This window comes from Lycorma delicatula, chromosome 1, assembly GCF_047948215.1.
Source record: "Lycorma delicatula isolate Av1 chromosome 1, ASM4794821v1, whole genome shotgun sequence".
Lineage (NCBI taxonomy): Eukaryota > Metazoa > Arthropoda > Insecta > Hemiptera > Fulgoridae > Lycorma > Lycorma delicatula.
In genome coordinates this window covers 386,374,653-386,398,493 of record NC_134455.1, presented here as the reverse complement: position 1 = coordinate 386,398,493, position 23,841 = coordinate 386,374,653, and the positions used below count along the sequence as shown (strand labels likewise).

Genomic DNA, 23,841 nt, shown 5'->3' with positions numbered 1-23,841 from the left:
AGCTGTAGAAGATGCTTTAAGTAGAATAAATTTTTTGGCTGGGCATGCAAAACCAGTGCGAGTGAGAATGCAGTACAACAAGGAAAAGGAATTTTGCTTACTTAAATTTATATAGGAAAGTACTAAATAGATGAGACTTTGATATTTGGAAAAAAAAACAATATTATGTTAGTTTATATAAAAAAATAAAATATTTTTTATTGGTTTAAGGGTGTAATTTCATAACATAAGGGAAAATTTCCGGAATTTAGTAAATACAACCAAAAAGTATTTTATATGTGCAATGGATATTAGGGCAGAAACATGGGTCCAATATTTATGCAGGTTGCTGTCAGCTGATCACTGTGCAATCTATACATCTTATTTATACCATTTCAAGTAGATGAATTTCTGAATTCATCAGTAATATTTATAGAGCTGTTAAAGATAGTGAATAAAGCTAAGGGTAATGAAGCGTACGAGTACATAAGGAATTTTATAAAATGGTGCCCAGAAAATTTTTCTGACTTTTCTTAAATTTTTATAATAATGTTTTTGAGTCACAACAGGTGCCATTTGATTTTTTAGAAACTATAATTTACCCAATAGATAAAAAGGGCAATATATTTAATATACAAAATTATCGGGGCATCTCTTTTACTAATACTACTGTTAAAAGTATTAAAATATTGGAAAAAAAAATTTCTGGTGTTATTAGGTATGTTACAGGAGTGGGTGAGTAAAAATAATATAATTAATGAGTTCCATGCTGGATTTAGGGAGGATAGTCGACAGTCAATGACATTTTTAATTTCTATAACATCATAAAACTAAAACTGCAAAGGAGTAGTCAAAAATTACATTGTTTATTTGTAGATAACTGCTTTAGATGCAGTTAACTGAAACATTTTATAAATTACTCGTACATAAGATGGATTTATTCATTAAATTTCTAAACTTATTTTGTGAATTACATATACATGATGACACAACTTAATGGAAAGTTTTGAAACTTTCTTGCAGGTTGAAATAAATAAACACAAATTAGTTACTTACAGGTAGGATTTCGGGTGGGAAGAGAATATAGGGATGTTGTATTTACTTTTATCATCAGCAGTTAAGCTATGATTAAAACAAAAAAGAGTAATTTCTATTTTTATTGATTTTTGAAATTAAAGGATTTGATGTAGAGTGAAATAAAATTTGACAGTCTTGGAGGAGAAGTATTGAACCCTCTACTATTTGCACTTTTTATAGGAGATATTTTGAATGAAATAGTGCTAGAAATATTGGTGCAGATTCATTCAAAGTTCTAATGCTCTTGCTTTATGTACATGATTTGATACTATTGGCTTGGTCCTGTACAAATGCACAACATAGTTTACAATTATATTGAGAAGGTACTACGATGATCAGTTTATTAGAAATTAATCTTTCTAAGATAGTAGCAGTTGTCCCATTTCATAAAGGAAAGATTGTTTTGCTCCTAGATTTTTATTACAATAGAAGCAGATTTTATTGTTCTAAAATTATTTCAGTGTAGTAACTTATCAGCAAAGTTTAGGAAAGTAGCATACTTTGGTTCGCCAACTGTCATGGCAGTACCTGTAATGAGAAAGATAATAAGTTTGGCAGGGTATGTGCTATTTTTTGATGCTCTAATAATCAGTATATGTCTATACTGCTGTGAAGATTGGATATCAAATTATATGTAGAGAGAGTAGAAACTTCATTTATTTTTCTTTATCAATTATTACAAGAGAATGGAAGCTGGAAGAGCACGTACGTCAAAATTTTTTCAAAGGAATAGTGTCCACCATAAATATTTTTGAGAATGTTTCAGTGCAGATGAGAAGTGAAAACGATTATTAAATATGAAAGACAAATTAAAAAATGAAGAACTTATTTTTTAAATGACATTAAAGTTTTAAAACCAAGGCAGTTGCTAAAGTAGCAAAACAATTAATTATTTTTTTTAAATAATATTATCAATGAGTTAATTTTTTATTTTCTATAAATATTTTACTGATTTGTAAAATTGTGTAATTTAGTAAAAGAACAGTGAATTTTATTTAATCCTTTATTTAAGCTAAATACAAACTGATATTTTATATGAATTTCAGTAAAGTAAGAACTGGAGATACTTGGGTTATAACGATTTATGTAATTTTGGTGATAGTTATGTTGAAATAGACACTGTTGACATTACAGCAAATAAATAGTAAACAATATGATTATTTCACAATATGACAAATATCACAAGTTGGACAACACTAAAAAAAAAAATAAAAACTAGAATAAACCAATTTCATTACTTACCATTGCACTAAAAACTAGTCGCTGTTTTTCTCATTTTTTGCATGAGTAATTATGCTCTCCATGCAGTATGATCGAGTAAAGTAAGACTAATTTTGTGTTATTTTATTTAAATAGTTTTATTTTAAATTAGTTTTATTATTTTTTCTTAAGTTGAGTTTTTTGTACTTTTAGGGGTAGTAAAATTACACTTCTCATTTCATATTTATTCTCAAAAAATTCATTAATAAAATTTTTACTAAATAATGAAGTAAAAATAAGATTTTTATTAAAACTAAACAAGAAACAATAAAAAACATAATTATGAATCAGGATTTATAAATTACCTTATAATAAAAGTTTTCAGTCAAAATAGTAAATAAAGAACAGTTAAAAAGTGTGAAAAATATTAATGAAGTAGACACTGTGACATTAAAATGACACTGTAGGCATTAAAATGAAAAGAGCTGTGAATTAAAGAAATACAAATGAAAGGTGAACAGTTAGTAAAAGTATGAAAAATGTTCATACCAAACCTATATTTGATGATTTAAAATAAAAAAGTCCACGAAATACCAGCACACACTAAGAATTCAAAGTAATTAAGTATGGTTTATGCATTATAATAAACAGCCTCACATTACTGTATTTTCATTTTACAACAGTTTATCTGGAACCAATTAACATCATAAAGTGAGAGAACACTGTATATTATTAGTTTATATTCTTGTTGGGTTAGGTTGGTCATATTCAAATACCCTACTGATTTTTGTAAAAGGATAACAAATGCAGTTTAAATTTATTTTAAACAAATTAAAAATGTTGTATCTTTATTCTATAATTATTAGTATTAAACATTCAAAGTATGGATAACTATATAAAACATATTTTAATATATTCAAAACCTTTGCTAGTTGTGATTCCAAGTTATAGATAAGAATTATAGGCAGTTAGATTCTACGAATATAGCTGTTCCTATTTGCACATTAATGCTGTTAATTGGTATCAGCTGACACCAAATAATACAGTGGATTCCCCAACAGATAGGTTTAAATGTTTAGTTCTTGAGGATGAATGTTTGTATATGTGAGAAAATGGTCTTTAGTCTTTGCTAGGGCTTCATGTGACTATGGCGGAAACTACACATCCAGTTTTTACACTCTGAACTACTGATTTACACTCAAAGTAAGATCACTAGTTTCTTAATTGAATCATCTAAAAAATCAATAGAAAAAGTTCCCTACTATTAAAATAGTTGTTCATAATGTTATTTCAATATTTTTGGGTGTTGGGCATTTTGAGACCTGCTAAAAAGAAGGTGTCAACATTAGGATACATGAGCCTAAGTGTCTGTCCTTAAACCGAAACACCAAACACATGCACAAAATATGGCTCCTAACATTAAATATTTAAACTGGTTTTTTTTTGTCTAATAAATGGCTTGTAATATAATAAAATAGATTGATGTAAATTTCAAACATCACACATCTACATTTGTAATCACTGTTGCCACTTGCTACAATCCACTATGTATTTAATTAAACCATCATCTTCAAATACAATCTATGGATTCATCATTTCATATGTTTGTTTAATTATATAAATATAATATTTTTCAAGTATATTCATTTTTTTATTGTTAATACAAATTGTACCATATCATCTGTTCATTGGAGTATTGCTTCATTGGTAGTTTTTTAACAAATCAATTTAAAAATGAAAGAACTTTTGTCTGATTGTTCCAAGGAAGAAAAATGCAAGCAGGGATAAGTCTTCTCAATTCAGAAGGAGTGAAACCAGCAAGATTATTCATAAAAAAAATGCAGCAGCAATATGGAGAGTTTTTTCACATTAAGTGGTTGCAAGATCTAAATGGAGTTATAATTTTAAAAAAGAACAATATTTCTCTGTGATGAACAACAAAAAGGAAGGACTTCCACTTCAAAGAATAATGATAAAATAGGTTAAACAAATAATTCACAAACTAAAGTTGAGTCTCAAATGAGCTGAATGTAATTTTCAATAATTCACAATTTTTTAAACTTTTGAAAAGTCATGTTCACTGGGTTCCACATCAAATGACAGTTATTCACAAAGAAAATCGTTTAAAAATTTGCCAGAAGTTTATGATGAAGATGAAGGAAGCTGACTCATTTCTTAAATGGAAAATAATTGTTGATGAAACATGGGCTCATAACTTTCAACCCAAAGGTAACAAGTAACAAAGTTTGTTTGGAAACATCTTTATCTACTTCTACAAAAAATTCAAAACTAACACATTTGCAGTAAGGTTGATTATAACAATATTCTGGGTATGGGAGACCCAGTTTTTATTAACTTCACACTTTGAAAACAAACAGTGAATAGTGAAAACTAGTATGAGCTATTGTGATCACTGAATCTTGTGAATCTTGATAAGATTCATCAAGTCCAAAGGTATGTATGGTAAATTTTCAAAAAGTGTGATTTTCCTTCACTGTAATGCTTGACCTCACATGGAAAAAAAATCCTCTGCCTTCAAAATGTTTGTTTCAAGCTGTTGAACCACCTACTACACCATGCTGACCTGGCTCTAAGTGATTTTCATTTTTTTGGTCCACTAAAAGAAGAGCTGCTAGGGAATTATTTTTTTTCCGATGGATAGGTCATGGAAGCAGAGCACATTTGGTTATGCTGCAGACCAAAAAGTTTCTTTCAGGAGAGGATTCAACAACTTGTTAAAAGATAGACTAAGTGCCCTGAAGTACAATGGGATTATGTTGAAAAGTAAGCACATCTCATTTACATAACATAAATTACATTTTAACTAATCCATAGTATTCGTATTAGAATTGTTAAAATATAATATACAGAAGGCACTTAGAGGAAATGATCACCCCTATTCTTCCTTGCACTGTCATGGAATTTAGAAGCCTCATAGGGATAACCAAAGAAACTACTGCCAAGTAAGATCAAAACATTGCCATTCAAAGAATTATTACACAGATCTTTTTACATTTAATATTCTTTGAAATATAATATTAATAATATAGAATCCAGGAAAAAACAGTTAATCATAACCTTTACTCTGCAACACCTGAAATATGACAGCATCCTAGAAATTGAAGGATTTAAGATAATGATAAATGCCAGCGATCAAAGGCACATTACTTCCCATAAATCACTGAAGTTAAACAATATTAGTGTAGTTTCACCTTATGCTATCAGCATTTATTAGCAGCATTCACCACTTCACCATACTGAATAGTTTATAATAAAAAAAAATACCAAGAAAAATACATAGAATATAAACAATTAATTACCTTTTGTAAAAGAGCTACATTAACTATTGCATGCAGAACTCTAGTTTCACGTTGTTTCCATAATCTTTTTGATTCAGCTCTATCTTGGGGTGTCAATTCAAGCTGACTTCCACCTTCACTGTAACATCTATCAACAAATACATGATCATTCACAAAAAAATTAAACCAGTGCATCAGCACAATCTGATATATATGTGTTCATACATATACACAAGTGTACTCACATATGAAAACACTTTCTTTACTTTTTCAAATGAACAATGCCAGATATTTAACAATTAAATTTTCTTACAATAACCAGGGTGGTAATCTTCAGTGGTCATATTCTCTCTTTCAGCAAAACTCCTTAAACATAAAGGGTTACCTATTACCAGCCAGCCTTTTGTGTATATGGAATGTCCCAATTTGATAATGGTAAACAGCAGGTTCATAGATTGTTGACATTTGAGGTTCTTGGGGTTCAAAAGAGACTGGCAGATCAATGAAAGGCAGAACAGACTATGAGGTTAGAATTAATGACCTCTATAAGATTACAGAAAATAAATTCACTAGTACAGTTGTAGACTCAAGAATAATATTTTCATAATATTAATTTTACATGTTTTCAATATACATAAACTATGATATTAAGAAAATACTCTGAAGTTAATTGGCAATAATTTATTTTTTACATTAATACAAAAAAAAGATCAACATTATATTTTAAATGCCCTTACATTTAACATGTAAAAACAGGATTTTTAATAAGTTTTACTAATGTGTAACAAAAATTTAATTTAGGATTGAATCAGAACTCCTTTTTGCTGTACCAATTTTGTCCAAATAGGTACTTTCAAACTTAATATTCTCATGTCTGCAAGAACCTTGCATGTCAACTATTTGGTGTCCAAAAGTAAGAATAAAATATATATTAATCAGTTTAAAATTTGTTACGAAACCATGCATAGAATGCATGGTTTCGTAAGTGTACAATACTGTAATTAAAATATAATGCATTGCAATAACTGTCTGAAATCATAAAAACATACTGTTCTTTGTTTTCTTTTATTTTTTTTTAATCACAAACCCATGTTCCTCAGCATCTATTGTGATTTCACCAGGCAAAATTTTTATAAACATTTATGCAAGGCTTATTATATAAAAAAAAATAAAGTTAAAAACCTAAAAAAATTTGAAGTTTTTTAAGGTTATTTTTAAAATTTATATTTGCTGCTGTTGCAACTTATTAATTATTTTTAATTCATTTATTATTTAGTCTTGATAACTGTAGGTTCATTTCATTAATACAGCTGATTTTTTATGATACAGAAGACAAAATGTACCTATTTTTTTATTAAGTAGACTTTTGTAAATAAATTTTGTATATATATATATATATATAATAGAGGTTACTGTTGCAATTACAAGATTGTAATTGTGTATTTGTGTGTATATATATATATATTTATATAATTTATATTTAATAGATCAACCCAAGTACAGATTAATTAAAATGGGATTACTTACTTTATTTCATTACATAAGCAGAAGTGCTTTCACGAAATTAATTCTCATTATCAGCTGCATTACATTTATATATATATACATTTCAAAAAACATCATAAACTTGCAATATATAATATCATATGACTTATTAATTTATAGTTTATGTTAAGAATTTTTTAAACTAATTAAATTTAAATTAAAGTAAATTTAAATTTACTTTATCATACTTTAAAAACTTATACAGATTTAAAAAACTTTTTTAAAATTATAAATCAAAACAAGATGTAAAATATAAAAAATAGTTTAAAAATTATAAAGATTAAGTATTAATTACAACTGATATTAAAATTAAGTTAAAAAATTGAAATGTAACAATTTTTTACTCATGTGAACAATGTGATGTGTGTAAAAGTAAAATTAAATTAAAAAATAAAAATTAAAAACTTTTAAAGTAAAATTAAAAACTTAAGTAAAGTAAAATTATATGCTAGTTGTTTCACGGAATTTGCTTTACTAATCAGGTTGGAAGGTTAATTACTTAACATTATTATCAAAACAGTGGTGCTATCTACTGCAGTCTTTATAATAACATTGTCTTCATACTCTATCTGAGGTTGATCTTATTATATTAAATTTAATAAGAAAATATGGTAAATAGAGCATGGTAAATTTATAAGGTTTAATAAGGTTTAAATTTATAAGGTTTAATTAAATTAAACCTTATAAATTTAAGGTTTAATTAAATTAAACCTTATTAAATTTATTCTTATATTATATATATAATACTTTTCTAAAATGTCAAAACCCTTATTATTCATATCCATAATGCATTTTTTAATTTCTAGTATTTTTAGTTTTGTCTATCTGATATTGTGTGCTTATTTTTAATCAAATGATCTGATACATTCGAAAAACCCAACTTACCTTTTTTATAATTTCTAAAATGTACCATCAATCTGGTTTTAAAAAATCTAGTGGCGTTATCAATATAAATATGGTCACAATTATTACATTCAATTTTATAAATACCACTCAAATTGTATACATAAGAAGTATTATTATGTTTATTACTTATTAGATGTTTTATTATATGGTTATTCGTTCAGTATGGGGTTTAGACTTTTTATTATCATAAACCTTTGTAACGTGTTTGACTATTTTATCAGTTTATACATATTTTAAATATATATTGTCAATTTTTTATGTGTTGTTTACTGGTGTTAAATTTGTGTTATTTTCAATTTATACAATTTTTTTATTATCTATCATAACCATTATATATAGCAATCTGCTTTATAATATTTAATTCTATGTTTAATTCATTTTTATTTACATTATGTTTTATTTAATTAATTCCTCTATTTACCATATTTGTATTAGTACTAATCTTATGTGACCATGGGTGATTTGAAGCTCTATGTATAATGGTTTTGTTAGATGTTGGTTTCCTGTATACTGTATACTGTATACATTGATTATTTTTACCAACCTCAATACTAACATCTAAATATTTTTTCCTTTTTTTTCTGTTGTTATCAATTTCAAACATAAATTTCAAATCATTATAGTATGAGTTTAACTTATTCAAGATTATTAAATATTCATCATTTATCACAGGATTATAGACTACAAAAATATCATCAACGTATCTAGTCCACATTAAAATATCACGTGTATGTGTTATCCTGTAAACTATCTTATCTTCAAACTCCTGTAAATAAGCCTAAGACAATATGGATGACAAAGGGAAACCCATCGGTAGTGTATTTTCCTGGGTGTAATATTACGTTATCAAAACTAAAATAATTTTGTTTACATATCTTTTTTATAATAACAATGATATTTTCAATAAATAAGGGATCTTCATCATTTTGTATTAATCTTTTCTTTAATATATTAACAGTTACTTCTATGGGTATACTAGGATACATATTACAGTTATCATAACTAACCATCCTAGTTTTATCATTTACATTTAATAATTTTAGTTTATTTACTAACTTGTATCCATTTTTTATATTCTATTTACATTCTAACTTTATTTTACTTCTAAAAATTTTATCTATTATTTTAGATATAATGTAAGAAGTAATGGTTTTAAAATTAATTAAAGTACGCATAGGTATACCCTGTTTGTGTAACTTTGGTAACCCATTTAATATAGGTGCACCTTGGTTCATAGGTGCACTTGGTTCATAAGGGTACAATCTATTAAGATATGCTCAATTATTTTTATAAGTAAAAATATTACGAATAAGAACGACATTATCAAGAATATTGTAGTGAATTCCGAAATAAATATAAATACAGCAAACGCTAATGATAAAGATATTTTACAGATTACCACTGGCAATAAAATTGTTGATATAAAATGAGGAAATATAAATTTCAAACCCTTGATTAATAATAATAAAAAAATAATCTACAATCTAAATGTAAATTAATTTATAACAACAGCATTATTTTAAAATCTGACAAAACTCATACACCAGTCATGATATGTTTTAATAAATATAAAAATTTAATGAAACAATATATAATAGATAATGATTTAAATAAAATAAATGACACTTCTAAAAAATTCTGAAAATTATGAAAAGTTTAGTAATGGAATTTTGTAATATTGCTCAATATTGGTCACACAAGAGTTGATGTGAGGGTTGTTTTTCTAACCACTAAAAGTGTAAATGCCCAACATTGGTGATCCTAAACTGGTTATGAGATTAGTGTATTCAACTAACTAGAATATATTTTCTAAAGATATTTTTTTAGTTTATTTCTAATGAAATGAACTGCACTAAACTAACAGAACACGACAAAATTAAAATACTGCCAGTGCCAACAGGTCAGTTAGTAAACTCCTTTGAGAGTCAAGAACTTTATCATTTTTAAGATAAAACAATAAAAATCAAGGAAAATTTTGCATACAATGAATGGCAAGACAAAACATGAATTATAAATGACTTGTTTTCAAATTACCTGGAAATTTTTCTTTTGAAGGACTTATTGAAGCGAATTAGCAGTGGAGTTAATGGTAAATTTTCTGAAAGGGTGTTGCTAATTACCTCTGAAACATTCTTATCAAGAAAATTTTCTTTGAAATTTGAAAGTGAGCCATTAAATTTCAACAATTTGAAAAGATAACATGAGCACATGATTAAATATATTTTCTTTCTATAAAAGCAAATCTGGTAAAATCTGCAAAAAACTGATAAAGCTACAAGAGAATAAAGTCAGAACTCATAATATTAGTGCCCCTCTGAATTTTCATAAATATAATGAGTGCATTATTATCAGTTTTTGAAGATTTAAAATGTTAAAAGCATCTATTTATTGTTTTAAAATAGAAGTATGAAATGAATAGATTCATAAAATTATCAAACCTTACGAATAACAGCAAGTATTAAATGTAATCTGTCAAGAGCCTCTTGATGTTTATCACAAAAACTTGGTAAAACAGAAAGTAGCAACCTGAATTGGAAAGGTATAAGTGTACCAAGGCGACCGCCATATAATTCTGGATAAAACTGATAATACAGATCTGGGAGATCACAATCCCACCACACACTAGTCTCTGCCTCTGCTAATGAAAAGGCTTGTAATTTTACAAGTAAAGCAATTCTTGTAAAACATAACTGAAAAAGGATAAGTTAAGAATAAATATTATTTATGATTTCAATAAAAATTATTTTTTTTACTTAAGATAAATATTATATTAATATTTATTTAATAATAATAAATATTATTTAAGAAGAAAATGAAATGAAAAAACTCAGTTAAAAAGTTAAATCCCTTAAAAAAATCTGCTGAAAAAATGATGTACCCTCTAAGTTTCTGTAGGTATAATAATTACAGAGTAGAGACTATTCGCTGTTCCGTTGCATGTGTATACAAGGTGTTACCTAATTGATCCCAAAATAAAGCCTATAAAAAATAAATAATTGTCTTAAAAATTATTGGCTTCCTTCACCTTCTAAGAAGTCTCTTTCTGCATGGTTAGTGTAATCCCACTGTTTTTCCATGAATAGAAACGCTTCTCTTAATCATCAAGAATATTCATTGCCTCCCATGATTCAGCCAGGATCCTCCAACGGTTTAAAACATCATTCCTTAAGCTTTAATTTCATTTTTGAAACCAGGAAGAAATTACATAGGGTCTTGAGATTAGAGAGGGTGTGGAATGACTGTTACGTTTACAGATGTCAAAAATTTATGCACAAGTGATACATTACAGGTTGATACATCAACCAAGATTTGTTTCATCAAGTCATTTATAACAGGATGTCATCTTTCAGCCACCTCAGAACATCATAGTAGAATTGACTTATAAGAAACTGTGCTGATTCCATCAATAAAAAAACCACTAACAATGATTTACTTTGAATCTGCCTTGCTTTCTTTGGTAAAGCTCGACTCTTTCACTGAAATGGGAGGTCCTTCGTTTCAGTATTAATAGCCATACTCTTCACTCGTTTAGCCATACACACTCTGGACCCAACTTGAACTTGAAAGACTACTAACTGTTACTCGGCTGGTCCCAGCAGTTCTTATATTTTCTGGCCTGCAGAACCAGTACCCAACCATCCTTTTAATTGTAAGTGCCTTCCAAGCTTTTCTGTAAGTCCTTTTCTAGAAAGAATCCCTTTGTCATTCCTTCTAGATTCTTTTTTCTTTATTTTCTCTCTCTTTCTTCTTTCTGGAAACTTCTCTACCAGTTACAATATGATAGGACCGTAGTCTCATCACAAATTGTAACACGTAAAAAAACACACAGACACACACACACACTTACATATATAAATATATATGATGTTGATCTGTAATATTAGTCCAACCAATTCATAGACAACCTCCACCCCTTTACTTAGAAGAATATGTTGTAGAAGAAGATAACAGTTTTTCATAGTTATCATAACAATAATTCATAAAAACACTTTCGGTATTGGATACAATTCCCAAATTTTACTTTCTTTATTAAGAAATATTATAATTATTGAAATCAAAACTTGTATTAATTACTGCATTACATGTTTTTAATCTATTTATTTTATATTATTATTCATTTTATTTTACTTAAGTTTCCTTTTATCTAATTTTGTTATCTAATTTGTTATATGAATTTCTGTTATCTAATTTTTTAAATTGCATAATAATTATGTAATTACATAATTCATTTTAAATTACACATTTTTTCTAGTATAACACAATAAAATTATTTCTATTTTAAAGACAAAGTAAGCACATATGTGCACATGTTCCCTAGCACTTCTATGATACTCTACAGTCACAGCAAGTTTCATGATGCTAAACTAAGATAACTTGGAACAACCTGTAATGATTACAAATTACTTTATCATTCTATATACTTTCAAATTACCTTTAAAGATTATCTTTAACTACAATAAAAATTTAAAAAACAATGAACAAGTTTTTATTGAGATTTATTTTATAAAATCAAACAAAAAAATAAAACCAGTCAGCAAAATGAATTCACAACTTTTGGCTTGAGTTGAAAGGATTAAACTGAAGTTCACTCAACCCTTTTCTTGCATTCTAGAAAAATCATCCCTGTCAGCAATCCCTAACTCTCCTTAAAAATCCTCAAATATTTAAAATATAAATCTATAGCAAATTTAAAGAATATCTTGGACATATTGGGTTAGGAATGTTGAAATTTTGAAAAGAATGGAAAGAAGAAACCAGAAAGAGAGGGTAGCTGTTGAATCTTGGTCACACAGTACAAGAGAAAAAATATACTTTTCAGCAGGTGATAATGCAGTGAAAGATTCAAGTGAAAATATCATGGTTGTACAATCTCAGAGAGTGTAAATGATGTATATCAAGTGACCTGACCCATGCAGCTGCTAAACTAATGATCACCATAATTACTGCCAACCTCCAAAGCAGAGTAAGAACTAAAGAAAATGATGAACAACAACAATCGCCCCTTTTATTTTGACCTTAAGTAGAGTTTTCTTTTGAAAATACACAAGAGATAAATCTCTCTATTCACCTTCAGAGAAAGAGAAAAATGTACATCTGTTTCATTTCCTTTTGTCCTAATAACAACTGGCTTCTTTTCTTTTATTATCTGATGTAATTTATGACATTTCAAACCAAACATCAGTATTCAGTTTGTTAGTATTAGCTTTGAATAAAAGTTTAAAGTTTTATAAATTTGTTCTTCTTAATAATATATTAATGGAATAACTTGTAAACATATCAATGAGTTTTTGTAGTGTAGTTCTCTTGATATTAGAATTGGCATAGAAAAAATTCAGTAGCCAGGCTTTGGAAACTAAAGTTTTTCTGCTTAAGTTATTTTTAAAAATAAAAGAACTCCTGGCCTGAATTGTTGACTCCTCAACAATTATTAACTCCTAAGCAACTGTTGCCACTCACATAAAATTGCAATTTTTCTTCATATCTAGGAAACTAAGACCTTTTTCCTTTGATGGAACATCAATTTTTATTTGTAACTGTAGGTTTATTTAAAATATTTATTATTTCCAAAAAGAAAAATTATATATAAACACGTGCATATTAATGAATAAGTACATTTTTAAAGAAAAAGAATACTGTTACCTGTATAGAATGCACTGTATGTTTACTGGTATGTCCAGTCCGGCCAGCTCCTTGACCATATATTGTTAATAATTGGCCAGTCAAATTTACAGCAGCCCTATAACACTCAGCCTAGAATATAAAAAGAAAAATAAATAAACATATATGTGCAAAATGTAAACCCTGGCCCTCATACAGCCAAGTCATTCAAATTTTTAAAATTGAAAAATACCTGAACTTTATGTAACTTAATCATTTTCATTAGATAGAAACATTCATATTCTGATTTACAGATTTATACTCTTTCCTTCAGAAGTATTTAAAATTATTTGTCATTCAGTTCTCTGAATAGCAATTTGAAAAACAAATTTTCTAACAATGGTCTGGATTCTTGGAAGTTTCTCTTAGAACAGTCAACGTTTCAAGTCTAATTAAATGGAGATTCCATTACCTCAAATGATTTTATGAACAATTAATTCAGTTTCTTCATAGACATTGACAAAAAAGCCCTTTCGGCATGATGGAAGGCAGAGGTAGGAAAAAAGATTTCCACCTTAAAAGTTAAGAAAAACTTCAAATCTACTTAATACGACAATGGCTGCATGTAAAAAAATGCTTCACATATTTTGTATACAACAAGCTCCATCTTCTTATAATTCCAGCAACATTTTGGTTATCCCTTTCCGTAAGGATTGGTCATATAAAAAATTGTTCCAGACAAAAGTTTTAGGTAATGATTAGAGGACTAACGACCACTTTAAACCAATTCACTGTGTCTATTAAGGGAGGTATGATTATTTTGTCTTCAAAACCCCATTTTTTCCATCCCCTGGGCCAATGGTTGGTGATAAAGACTTCACTTACAAAAGTTTTAGGCCCTTATCCAAAGAATAGCAGGAACTTTTAACGAGTTTAATATTTTACTTAATAAGAAAGTAATAGCTATACTTTGTTTTTTCGAAAAAGCCACTATTTTCAGCCCAATGGTCCAATTTTGCCTATTAACAAACTCGACCGAGATTTTGGGTTGTTATATTTTATGTAACAATTTGAAAGTGATTGGCGCAAAAATATGGTAGTTATCGTATCCACAAGAAAGTGATATATATATATATTTATAAATATACTTTTGAACTGATGATGGTTTTGGAGTCTGGGGGATGTGAAACGCAAAGGTATGTCAAAATTTTCCAGAAGTCAAATCATGGTACCCATTGCAATAGGTAACTAACTTTCTTATGAAATCTACCTAATTATATCTTTATTTGACCAAAGTACAATCAAATCTAATAAATTCTCCACTTCTGAATTACAAGAACTAAATGTCAATTTTATCCTCGTAACTCTGTTAATACATAACATTTTTATGGAAAAATCTATTTTAACTGAAAATTCTTGATCCTTTCCAATAATGAGCAATTTAGGTAATTAAAATTGTCAATGTTAAGTCTCAATTGAACTTCTAACTCAAAACAAATTGAAATAAATTTAGTATAGATTAAAAAGGAAATGACACAAATTTTTAACAAATGTGGGTAGAAGAAGTGTGGGATGACACCTACTTGAGCGAGCAATTATACTTCCATAGGGGTGCATTTTACTTCTAAAATGCACTTACAGAACAGGAAAGATCTCTGCCTTCTGCATAAAGTTCTGAACCAGCAGCACAAGAATGTAATGAGAAAACAGTACATAAATGTGGTAAGGAAACAGACAAGTGTTTGTTTTTTTGAGTCAAAAATAAAACACAATCCATCATCACAATGTACAGGTTTATATATAATGTTTGTTTTTATGAGAATGATATTTCCAGAATGTAAAAATGACGTATATAGTAATTCGTTTTAAAATAGATTTACTAGTTCTATAAATAGCAAATTTTGAATTGTATTTAAAAAATTGTATCTACAATAAAATTGAAATAAGTAAGTGAATTTTTTATTATAATTTATTGCATAAGTTTTAGTCAGGCCCAAAAATAAATTTTCAGCGTTAATTTCTTCCTCACTCAAGAGTCATCAGACACCACTGACTGATGGCTGTTTAGGAGATAGGTGTCTCCTTCATATAAAAAATAAAAAAAATAAGATGTCTGAAGGAAAACAGTAATAAAATTTTATCAAAAATAATAATGCACTGGAAAAAAAACCTTATACTACACAGTAGAAGGAGAATTGTGTCGGAGACAAACATTAGGCCTAATGATGGAGTAAAGTGTGAAAAATAAAGTGTATTTATGCACAGCACTAAGATATAGTCCAGAAGTGGGTGATTTAAGGAGTAGGTTGTCAGGACCATTCAGTCTGTAAGCAGTGGTGGAGTGGCAATGGAACTTCTACTCTACCACTATACTGCACCTATCCATTGGGCCTGTCTAAGAAAAATAGCAGCTGCTATTTTGAAACAAAACTGCTACACAAATATGTTTTTCTTCCTAAAAGCAAGGAAACCTACTGTAAAGTTTCATAAAAATCAAATGAGTGGCTGTATGGTACCACAAACCTACAAACAAAGTGTAAAAACATAAAATAAAAACAGGTCCTTTGCTGTAAATTTAAACATTTTCTTTATTAAAACTGGGATGATCCATGAAGTGAAAACATATATTTCTATAAATAATTATTTATTTATTCTGTAACCAATAACACACTTAGGCCCAACCACAATTACTTTTAAAACAAAAGAAAAATTTCACTAGACATAACTTCTCTATGAAGGAAGTTTTCTTTATCAATATAAAATATAAGATTTTAATTATCTTTAAACCACAGACCTGTATGAGATCGCGTAATCCTCTCTCATCTTGTGTAACATCATTCATTATTAAAACCTTTCTCTGTGATGCTTCAGCCTCTCCAAGAAAATGTGTTACTACTTGCTGCACATTGTCAACCTACAACAAAATCAGTTTAAATTTTGAAGCCAACATTATTTTTTCTTAACTTAAAAACTCTGTAGTACAAAAGAAAAAACAAAAACATACAACTAATTTTCCTTTTCATTAGTATTTTATGAATTATAGATGTACCATTTTGGTGGGGGAAAATGCAGATTTAAAATGTAAAAGTGAATAAAGTTTTTTTTTTGCAACCTATAGTCAATTGTAAATGTATCACATGCATTATTTTCATTCAACCATGACTGCACTACTTAGATCAATTCCATTTTTATTAGCACGGCTTTAAAATGCATTTTCTCTTAGGTAGTTTTTCTCCCACTGTTTCTTCATCCAACTTCTTCAACTTCTCTAACTTTCATTTCTTAACTACCTTTGTCTATTTTTAAAGTAATTTTCACTTCCATCATAAGTAGCACATGATCACTATTGACATCTGCACTTTGTAATCCATTGGCTTTCTTAATAGCATTTCCATACCTTTCATCTACTAAGATATAGTTTATCTAATAGCAAGGTTTATCCAGGGAGGATACACACATATATCTTTTAGATTTTTAAAGAAAGTGTTGATAATTTATAACTTTTTCTCTTGGCAGAATTCTAATTCCATTCCATTCCTTCCCACAAGCCAAATTTTCCTACCCTACTTCTCCCTTTACCATTTCCAACCACAACATTCCAGTGTCTTATCAATACCTTAGTCTCAGTTTTACTTCCTTGTACGAAGTAAAGGAAGTATTGAAAAATTTTGGTTTTCAGTTTTAAATGGATATATTCAATTTGACCATCCCTGAATCCATTTTGCCTAGTTTCGGCATGAAATCTGTATGTACATACATATGTATCTTGCAAAACTCAAAAACGATTACCCAAAGGATGTTGAGATTTTGGATTTAGGATTGTAGTAACATCTAGTTGTGCATCTCTCCTTTTGATTGCAATTGATGGACCAAACGTGTCCCAAAAAGCCCAAAATCCAAAAAATTTGGATTTTGGACTTTTTCTTAACTGCATTAATAAGCCCTAATTGAAACCTTTTCAAAAATATATCATAAGTGGTACTTATTTTCATGCTTCCAGAGTTATAGCCAAATAAAATTTTAATTAATGAAATATTAGGATCTTATAAGGGGAAAGCACATCGATTCAAAACAGACTTCATCTCCTTTTTTTAATTTTTTTTTTTTTTTAATTTAAATATATTGATTTATTAATAATTATTAACTTCTGATTGTAAAATGATTTTTTACTATAAATAATAATTACAATAAAAAAAATATGAAAAAATATCAGAAGTTATTAATGAAATAAATTTTATGTACTTTTCATTTTAAAAAAAAATGTATATATAATTTAATATGCATACAAGGAAGTTATGTGGGTATCCACATCAGATTTTTTATTAATATACATGTGATCATAAATTATTCAGTGCACTTTAGGTGTTCAGATAAAGTGTTGTACTTACATGCATGTTTTACTGTTGAACAGGACATTTCGAACAGTTTTGTTTATAACATTTATTAACCTCAAACAAGTTCTGCATGAACACCTTTTATGGTATGTAAAATGTCTAAGCAATATTCAATTTCTCACTAAACATAATGAAGAATATTTGGAGTTATTCCATTAATTGAATGTCTGATTTTTCTTTTTAGTTGATTGATGTTGACAACCTTCATTACATATACCCTTCTTTGACAAACCCCCAAAGAAAAAAACAAGTAGTGTAACATCAGGGGATTGAGGTGACCAGAAAACTGAACAATCACAGCCATTCCAACGTTCAGGAAATTATTCATGTACGTACTCCCTAACATGTAAACCCCAGTATAATAGTGCGCCATCTTGTTGGAAGTAAACATTGAATTGCCGATGTTCAATTTGTAGTACTGCATACTCCTGTAACGTGTATGTGCTAGAAACCATTGGCTCGGCAAAGAAGAATGGTCTGATCACTACATAAGCATTCAATGTACACCAAATGTTAATTTTCAGGCCATCAAGTGTATGTGGAATGGCATGAGGGTTCTTGCTACCCCAAATTTGATCATTATGATAATTAACATGGCCAGAAACATGGAAGGTAGCTTCGTCAAAGAAACTACTTTTTCTATAAACACATCTTCATTCACTTTATCAAGAACATCCACAGCAAAATTGTATCAACATGGTTTATCTCAAAGTAATAAATTACTTTGCCTGCCAATACCTTTTTTGGCAGATCTGCCAGCACCATTTTTATGTACTATACACCCTGTATCCTTGAACTGCTAACACCAATGTTTAATAGATTCTTTATTAAGAGGATCAGAGCCTACTCTAATGAAAGACATCTTCAAACAGTAATAACAGTTCCGCTTTCTTGTAACCATATTACATACATTGCTTTCTCCTGCATAGCACCCATTGTTAAACTGACGATCCCCCCTGTTGTTACATCATGCCATCATATTCATTCAAGGTCATCGTAAGTCTAGTATCTACACTAATGTTTGAAAAAATCAATGTGCGTTAAATTACTTTATTTATTTTTCATTAACTCATAAAATGCTACATTCTTTCATTGCAGGCTAAGAAATCCGCAAATATTAGTTATATCTGCATATGGCTGGAGTTGGAAGGACAGTCAGACAGTATTTAAGATTTTCAACCCGGGCATTTTTTTTGCTGGTCCAGACCAGCTATAAAGCAATTGCTATAAAGCATTACGGCATCTCTTATTCCTTAATAATGTCAAGTTACATGGATACTCAAGAACTGAAGGTAATAAGAGGGCTAACTTTATATTTGGTTTAAAATAAGCAGATGCTACATTTATTAGTCCTGAGTTTGTGGAGTTACAACAAACATGGCCAGAACAGTTGTTAAAACAATGACTTTCAAAAAATGAGTAAATCTAATGTGTTATAAATATTTAACTGTTTCTCAGTCAGGAACCTAGGAACAACATAAGTTAAATTAAGCACTACTAATTAAAACTTTTAATTACTTTTTTTTACAGTAAGAGAGATCTAAAAGATAGAATTGTGAACAATCATGGGTAAACATTTCAAATCAAGACATAATAGATAGCTAAGATTTCAACCACGTAAACTATTATACCGAGTTAAAGTAAATTCATTTTGCAAGTTTTATTAAAATAATTTTATTGTTTTTGTATAACCCTGAAAAAACAAAAAACTAAAACAATCAACATAATGAACAAGTTAATAGGTAGAAATTGAATGATGAGGTTTTGTCTCAGTTTTGTATATGCAAAGATAACATGAAAATAAAACAAAGCATAGCAATTTTACAGTCTAATTTTAATTATAAACACATTATCCAGAAAGCATATAAGACAAAAACTATGTCACTTGCTTCATACAAAAAATTGTGACATCTTATAATTTTTTGGAGATTACAATTAATCTTCATCAAATGAATCTAAAAACAATTTGTATATACAACATAATTCTTGTATCAGAATCAGCTGAATATCTCAGAGCATTGATTATTACGCTTAAATAACAACTTGTATACAAAACCTAGAAGTTTTACGACTGCTTTGCAGAATACGTATACAAAATACTTGGAGCGAAAGTGTAGCTAATACTGCGAGTTGAAAACAAAATGATTGTGATGATTAAGGAGGATAGGGCAATACTTTGAAAATTCATTCTAGAGGCTAAAAATAAGAAAAAAGTACATATAAACCTAGGTCCAAAAATGTTTCGTCAGTGAGTTATACAGGGTGAAAGATTTCGCCCGAGTTTCAGTTCCTCTGGGTAAATTAAGGCTTTCTGAAATTCTGGGAACGTCAATTAAGGGGCATATTAACAGTGGCATTTTTGAAAGTAATTAAACCACATAAAATACTACTTGTAAGCAACATTTTATCATTGAGTTGTCAAAGTATTGCCCTCTCCTCCTGAATCACCCTGTATATCATGAAAGTGTTCCGAAATTGTTATGAAAGTTATCAAAGGTTTACGAAGTTATCCAAATTTATATATTAAAAGTAAACCCATTACAATAGTAAAATTTACAATCATATTCAGACGTTTTTTAACCATGATAAATAATCTCATTGATGACTAAAAAAATTTTAAAATGAGAGCATCAGAATTATAATTCAAATTACCTATGAAACTAATAGCTGATGATCAAGTTGAAGATTTTACCAAATGCACTGAAAAAAATTTAACCTAAGTTAAAGAAAAATATTCCGCTCAAGTAGAACAGCAATAATATAATAAATCTGAAATCATACGATTGGTTGATTGGACAATATATCAAGTCTAGTCAATCACTATTCATCTGTTATAATAAGATTCTTCTTATTTTTATGAAAAATAAATATAATTTTTTTTTTAATACATAAATACAATTCTCAAAATATCATGGCCCTGCACCACCAAATAGTACTAATTGTAGAATAAAAACTTTACCAATTTATTTCTGTTTTATTTATTCCTTTTTTAATAAAACTAGTATAATCTCTTTTAAAATTTTCTTTTATATTTAATTATTTCAAGTATACACTACCTAGTACTATCAAGTACTGCTATCTAGCGACGTGATTCATAAATGAGTTAGAAGAACAAAAATTTCACATTTTCAAATTAAAATATATGAAATTACAAAGATTATCATATATTTATAAAAAAAAACCTTTATTCTATAAGAACATCTATTTCTGCGATGATATGTAGGTTTATTTCATCAAAATTATTATTTTTTTTATATTTTAAACAATTTTTAAAATGTTGATTTGCGAGTTGATCAGAGTAAATAAGTCTTCGATGTTTCTGCCATTGGACAAACTCTCACCAGTGTCATTCTACCAAATGACTTCATACATTTTTGTTTAAACTTTCCTCAAAGTTCAAAAACATTCAAAAGTAAAGAAAATAACACTAAAAGAAAACATTCAAACTAGCTCAGCAGTTTACAAGTCTTTCAAGTGAAAAGTTACAATCACACATATAAATTCAAAACATGTGTTTAGATTTACGTAAATAATAATTTGAACAATCAGAATGAACTAAATCCTTTCATTTGGCAACACACTCAACAATTTCACAAAAATAAATTAACATTTCTTTATGAATAAAATTAATATACAAATTATAAAATACAAAAAAATTCTGAAATTATAAAGTTAGAAATATTGATTTAAAACTATTTAACTGAAACATTAATTATTAATACCAAATTCGGCCACCAGCGCTGTCACCAGTGTTGTTAACAATGGAAGCATTTACTGGTGCAGAATGTGCTTGCTGTATGTTTTGGTTTCACGATTTGGAGTCAGTAACTGTAGTTCAATGTAATTTTCATAGAGAGTACATTACGAAGCCTCCTAGAGGCATACAATTTACTCTTGGCACCAAACCTTCATTGAGGTAAATTGTTCTGTTAAATATAGAAAACCACAAGGACGCCCACACATCCCTTAAGCTGGTGTGGAACAACTCAGAGAAAACTCTGCAGGTAGTCCAAAGAAATAAACGCAATTTGCATCATGTGAAACTGGCGTTTCACAAAAGACTGTTTGGCACATATTACATCAATGATTGCATTTGAAGCCATACAAACTTACCGTGGTTCAATGTATTATAGATAACAACAAAGTTGCTTGGCTGCAGTTTGTGTGGAAATGATGAATAGAACTGCAAATGATGACACATTTTTAGTGATGAGTCAATATTTCACATCAGTGGCAAGGTCACCCATATCTTCCAGATATCAGGTAGCAAAAACCTTCATGAAACTTTTCAGCACATTCATGATAGTCCTAAGGTCAATGAATTTTGTGCCCTAAGCTAACAAAGGTCATATGGCCCGGTCCGTTCTTCTTTCAGGAGGCAACCGTAAATGGTATCATTTATCTTGATGAGCTTCAAAATTTTCTAATTCCTCAGTTTGACGGTCTTTCCATTAAAGATCGGATTCATGTACCCTCATTTGCCTGCTGATCTTGTTCATATAAGACTTTGAATTAACACAGTAGTTGCGGAGGTAAAGCCTGACTTGCTGGCTACAGTTTGCAATGAAATCAACTTCAGGTGGGATGTATTTCTCATTACAAGTGGAAGGCATATCGAACAAAAATGAATGTTGGATGACAAACTTGAAAAAGTTTTTCTATGAAATGAGACCTCAACCAAATTTGTATATTAGCTCAATAAATTTTTATACACTTTTAAAATTATGAAGTGCTTTTTGAATCACCCAGCAGTATATATCATGCATGAAAACCTTAAATTCCAAATTATTGTACGGTCTTCTAAATTATAATTCAATTCATAGAAAAATACAAAAACTTGTCGGCTGAAAAAAAATTATTATTTATTCATTAACACAATGAAGAAAAAAATAATAGTCTACCATATCTTCCTCTAAAATAACTCCTGGCATAGTTAAAAGTTCTCGATCTGGAATAGCAGTGCAGGCAGCAATCAGTGTACGACGCGTCTGCTCAGATGGAATCCATGCATCTCGTCTTCTTTCACATTCTCCATTAGTTCCCTTACCACTAAGAAAAGGATCTTCAAACACATCTGTAAAATCCATTTTGATATTATTTTATAATATATAAAGAGCTAACTAAGAAAATATTTAAATGACATAAAGATTCAAATACAATGTTCAATCATTCTTAATACAAAAAGATTATCTGGCAATAATGTTTCATAAAATATTTTTAACCCCTGAATTCCTACTTGCTTTTATTTTCTTATTAAAAGCAAAGACAGCATGATTTTAATCTTACGCATAGAGCAATTATTAAAGTTAATTCCTCGCGAGAATGTATTTTTGTTTTGTAGTATACAATATTTTTCATCCATCTCCAGACGCAAAAATCTAAAAGTGTTAGATCAGGCGTTATTGGTGGCCAGGAAAATGGACCTACACGACTGAACCATTTCTCATGGAAATGATTTAAGCAAGCGAAAACGGCACAAGAGAAATGGGAAAACGCTCCATCGTACTAGAAGTAGACTTCGTGTCTCAGCGCTAGAGGAACATCTTCCAGCAGCTACAGCATTTCTTGAAGAAAGTGTAAGTAGACCTCAACATTTAAGCGGCCGTGTAATATGAACGTTCCAAACAGCTGATTGTGAAGAAGGCGGCCTAATCATTGCGTAATTTTTTGCCGCCATCTCGAGTGATATTTGCCGCGTCGGAAAACAAAACATATTTGTAGAGTTATCGACTTGTATTTCACTAGTTGCAGAACTCCAAGCGAAGCGGACCGTCTCCTGGGTGTAGATGTTGAACTGGTTGTTTATGATAAGGATAAAACTTGTTTTATTTAACTTGTCCTCC

At 28.9% G+C, this 23,841-nt stretch overlaps 1 protein-coding gene across 1 annotated transcript in view; it reads right to left on the bottom strand.

Annotated features, from left to right (window-relative positions):
* LOC142317983 (trafficking protein particle complex subunit 12-like) overlaps window positions 1–23,085 on the bottom strand; it is a 57,182-nt gene extending 34,097 nt beyond the window's left edge. The window contains exons 1-6 of the mRNA XM_075354518.1: window positions 22,900–23,085; window positions 16,399–16,518; window positions 13,647–13,757; window positions 10,445–10,696; window positions 6,639–6,658; window positions 5,577–5,703 (exon numbers count right to left, since the gene is read on the bottom strand). Of these exons, the coding sequence (XP_075210633.1) occupies window positions 5,577–5,703; window positions 6,639–6,658; window positions 10,445–10,696; window positions 13,647–13,757; window positions 16,399–16,518; window positions 22,900–23,085 (816 nt within the window). The remainder of the gene's footprint in view (window positions 1–5,576; window positions 5,704–6,638; window positions 6,659–10,444; window positions 10,697–13,646; window positions 13,758–16,398; window positions 16,519–22,899) is intronic.
* Window positions 23,086–23,841: the final 756 nt, after the last annotated feature.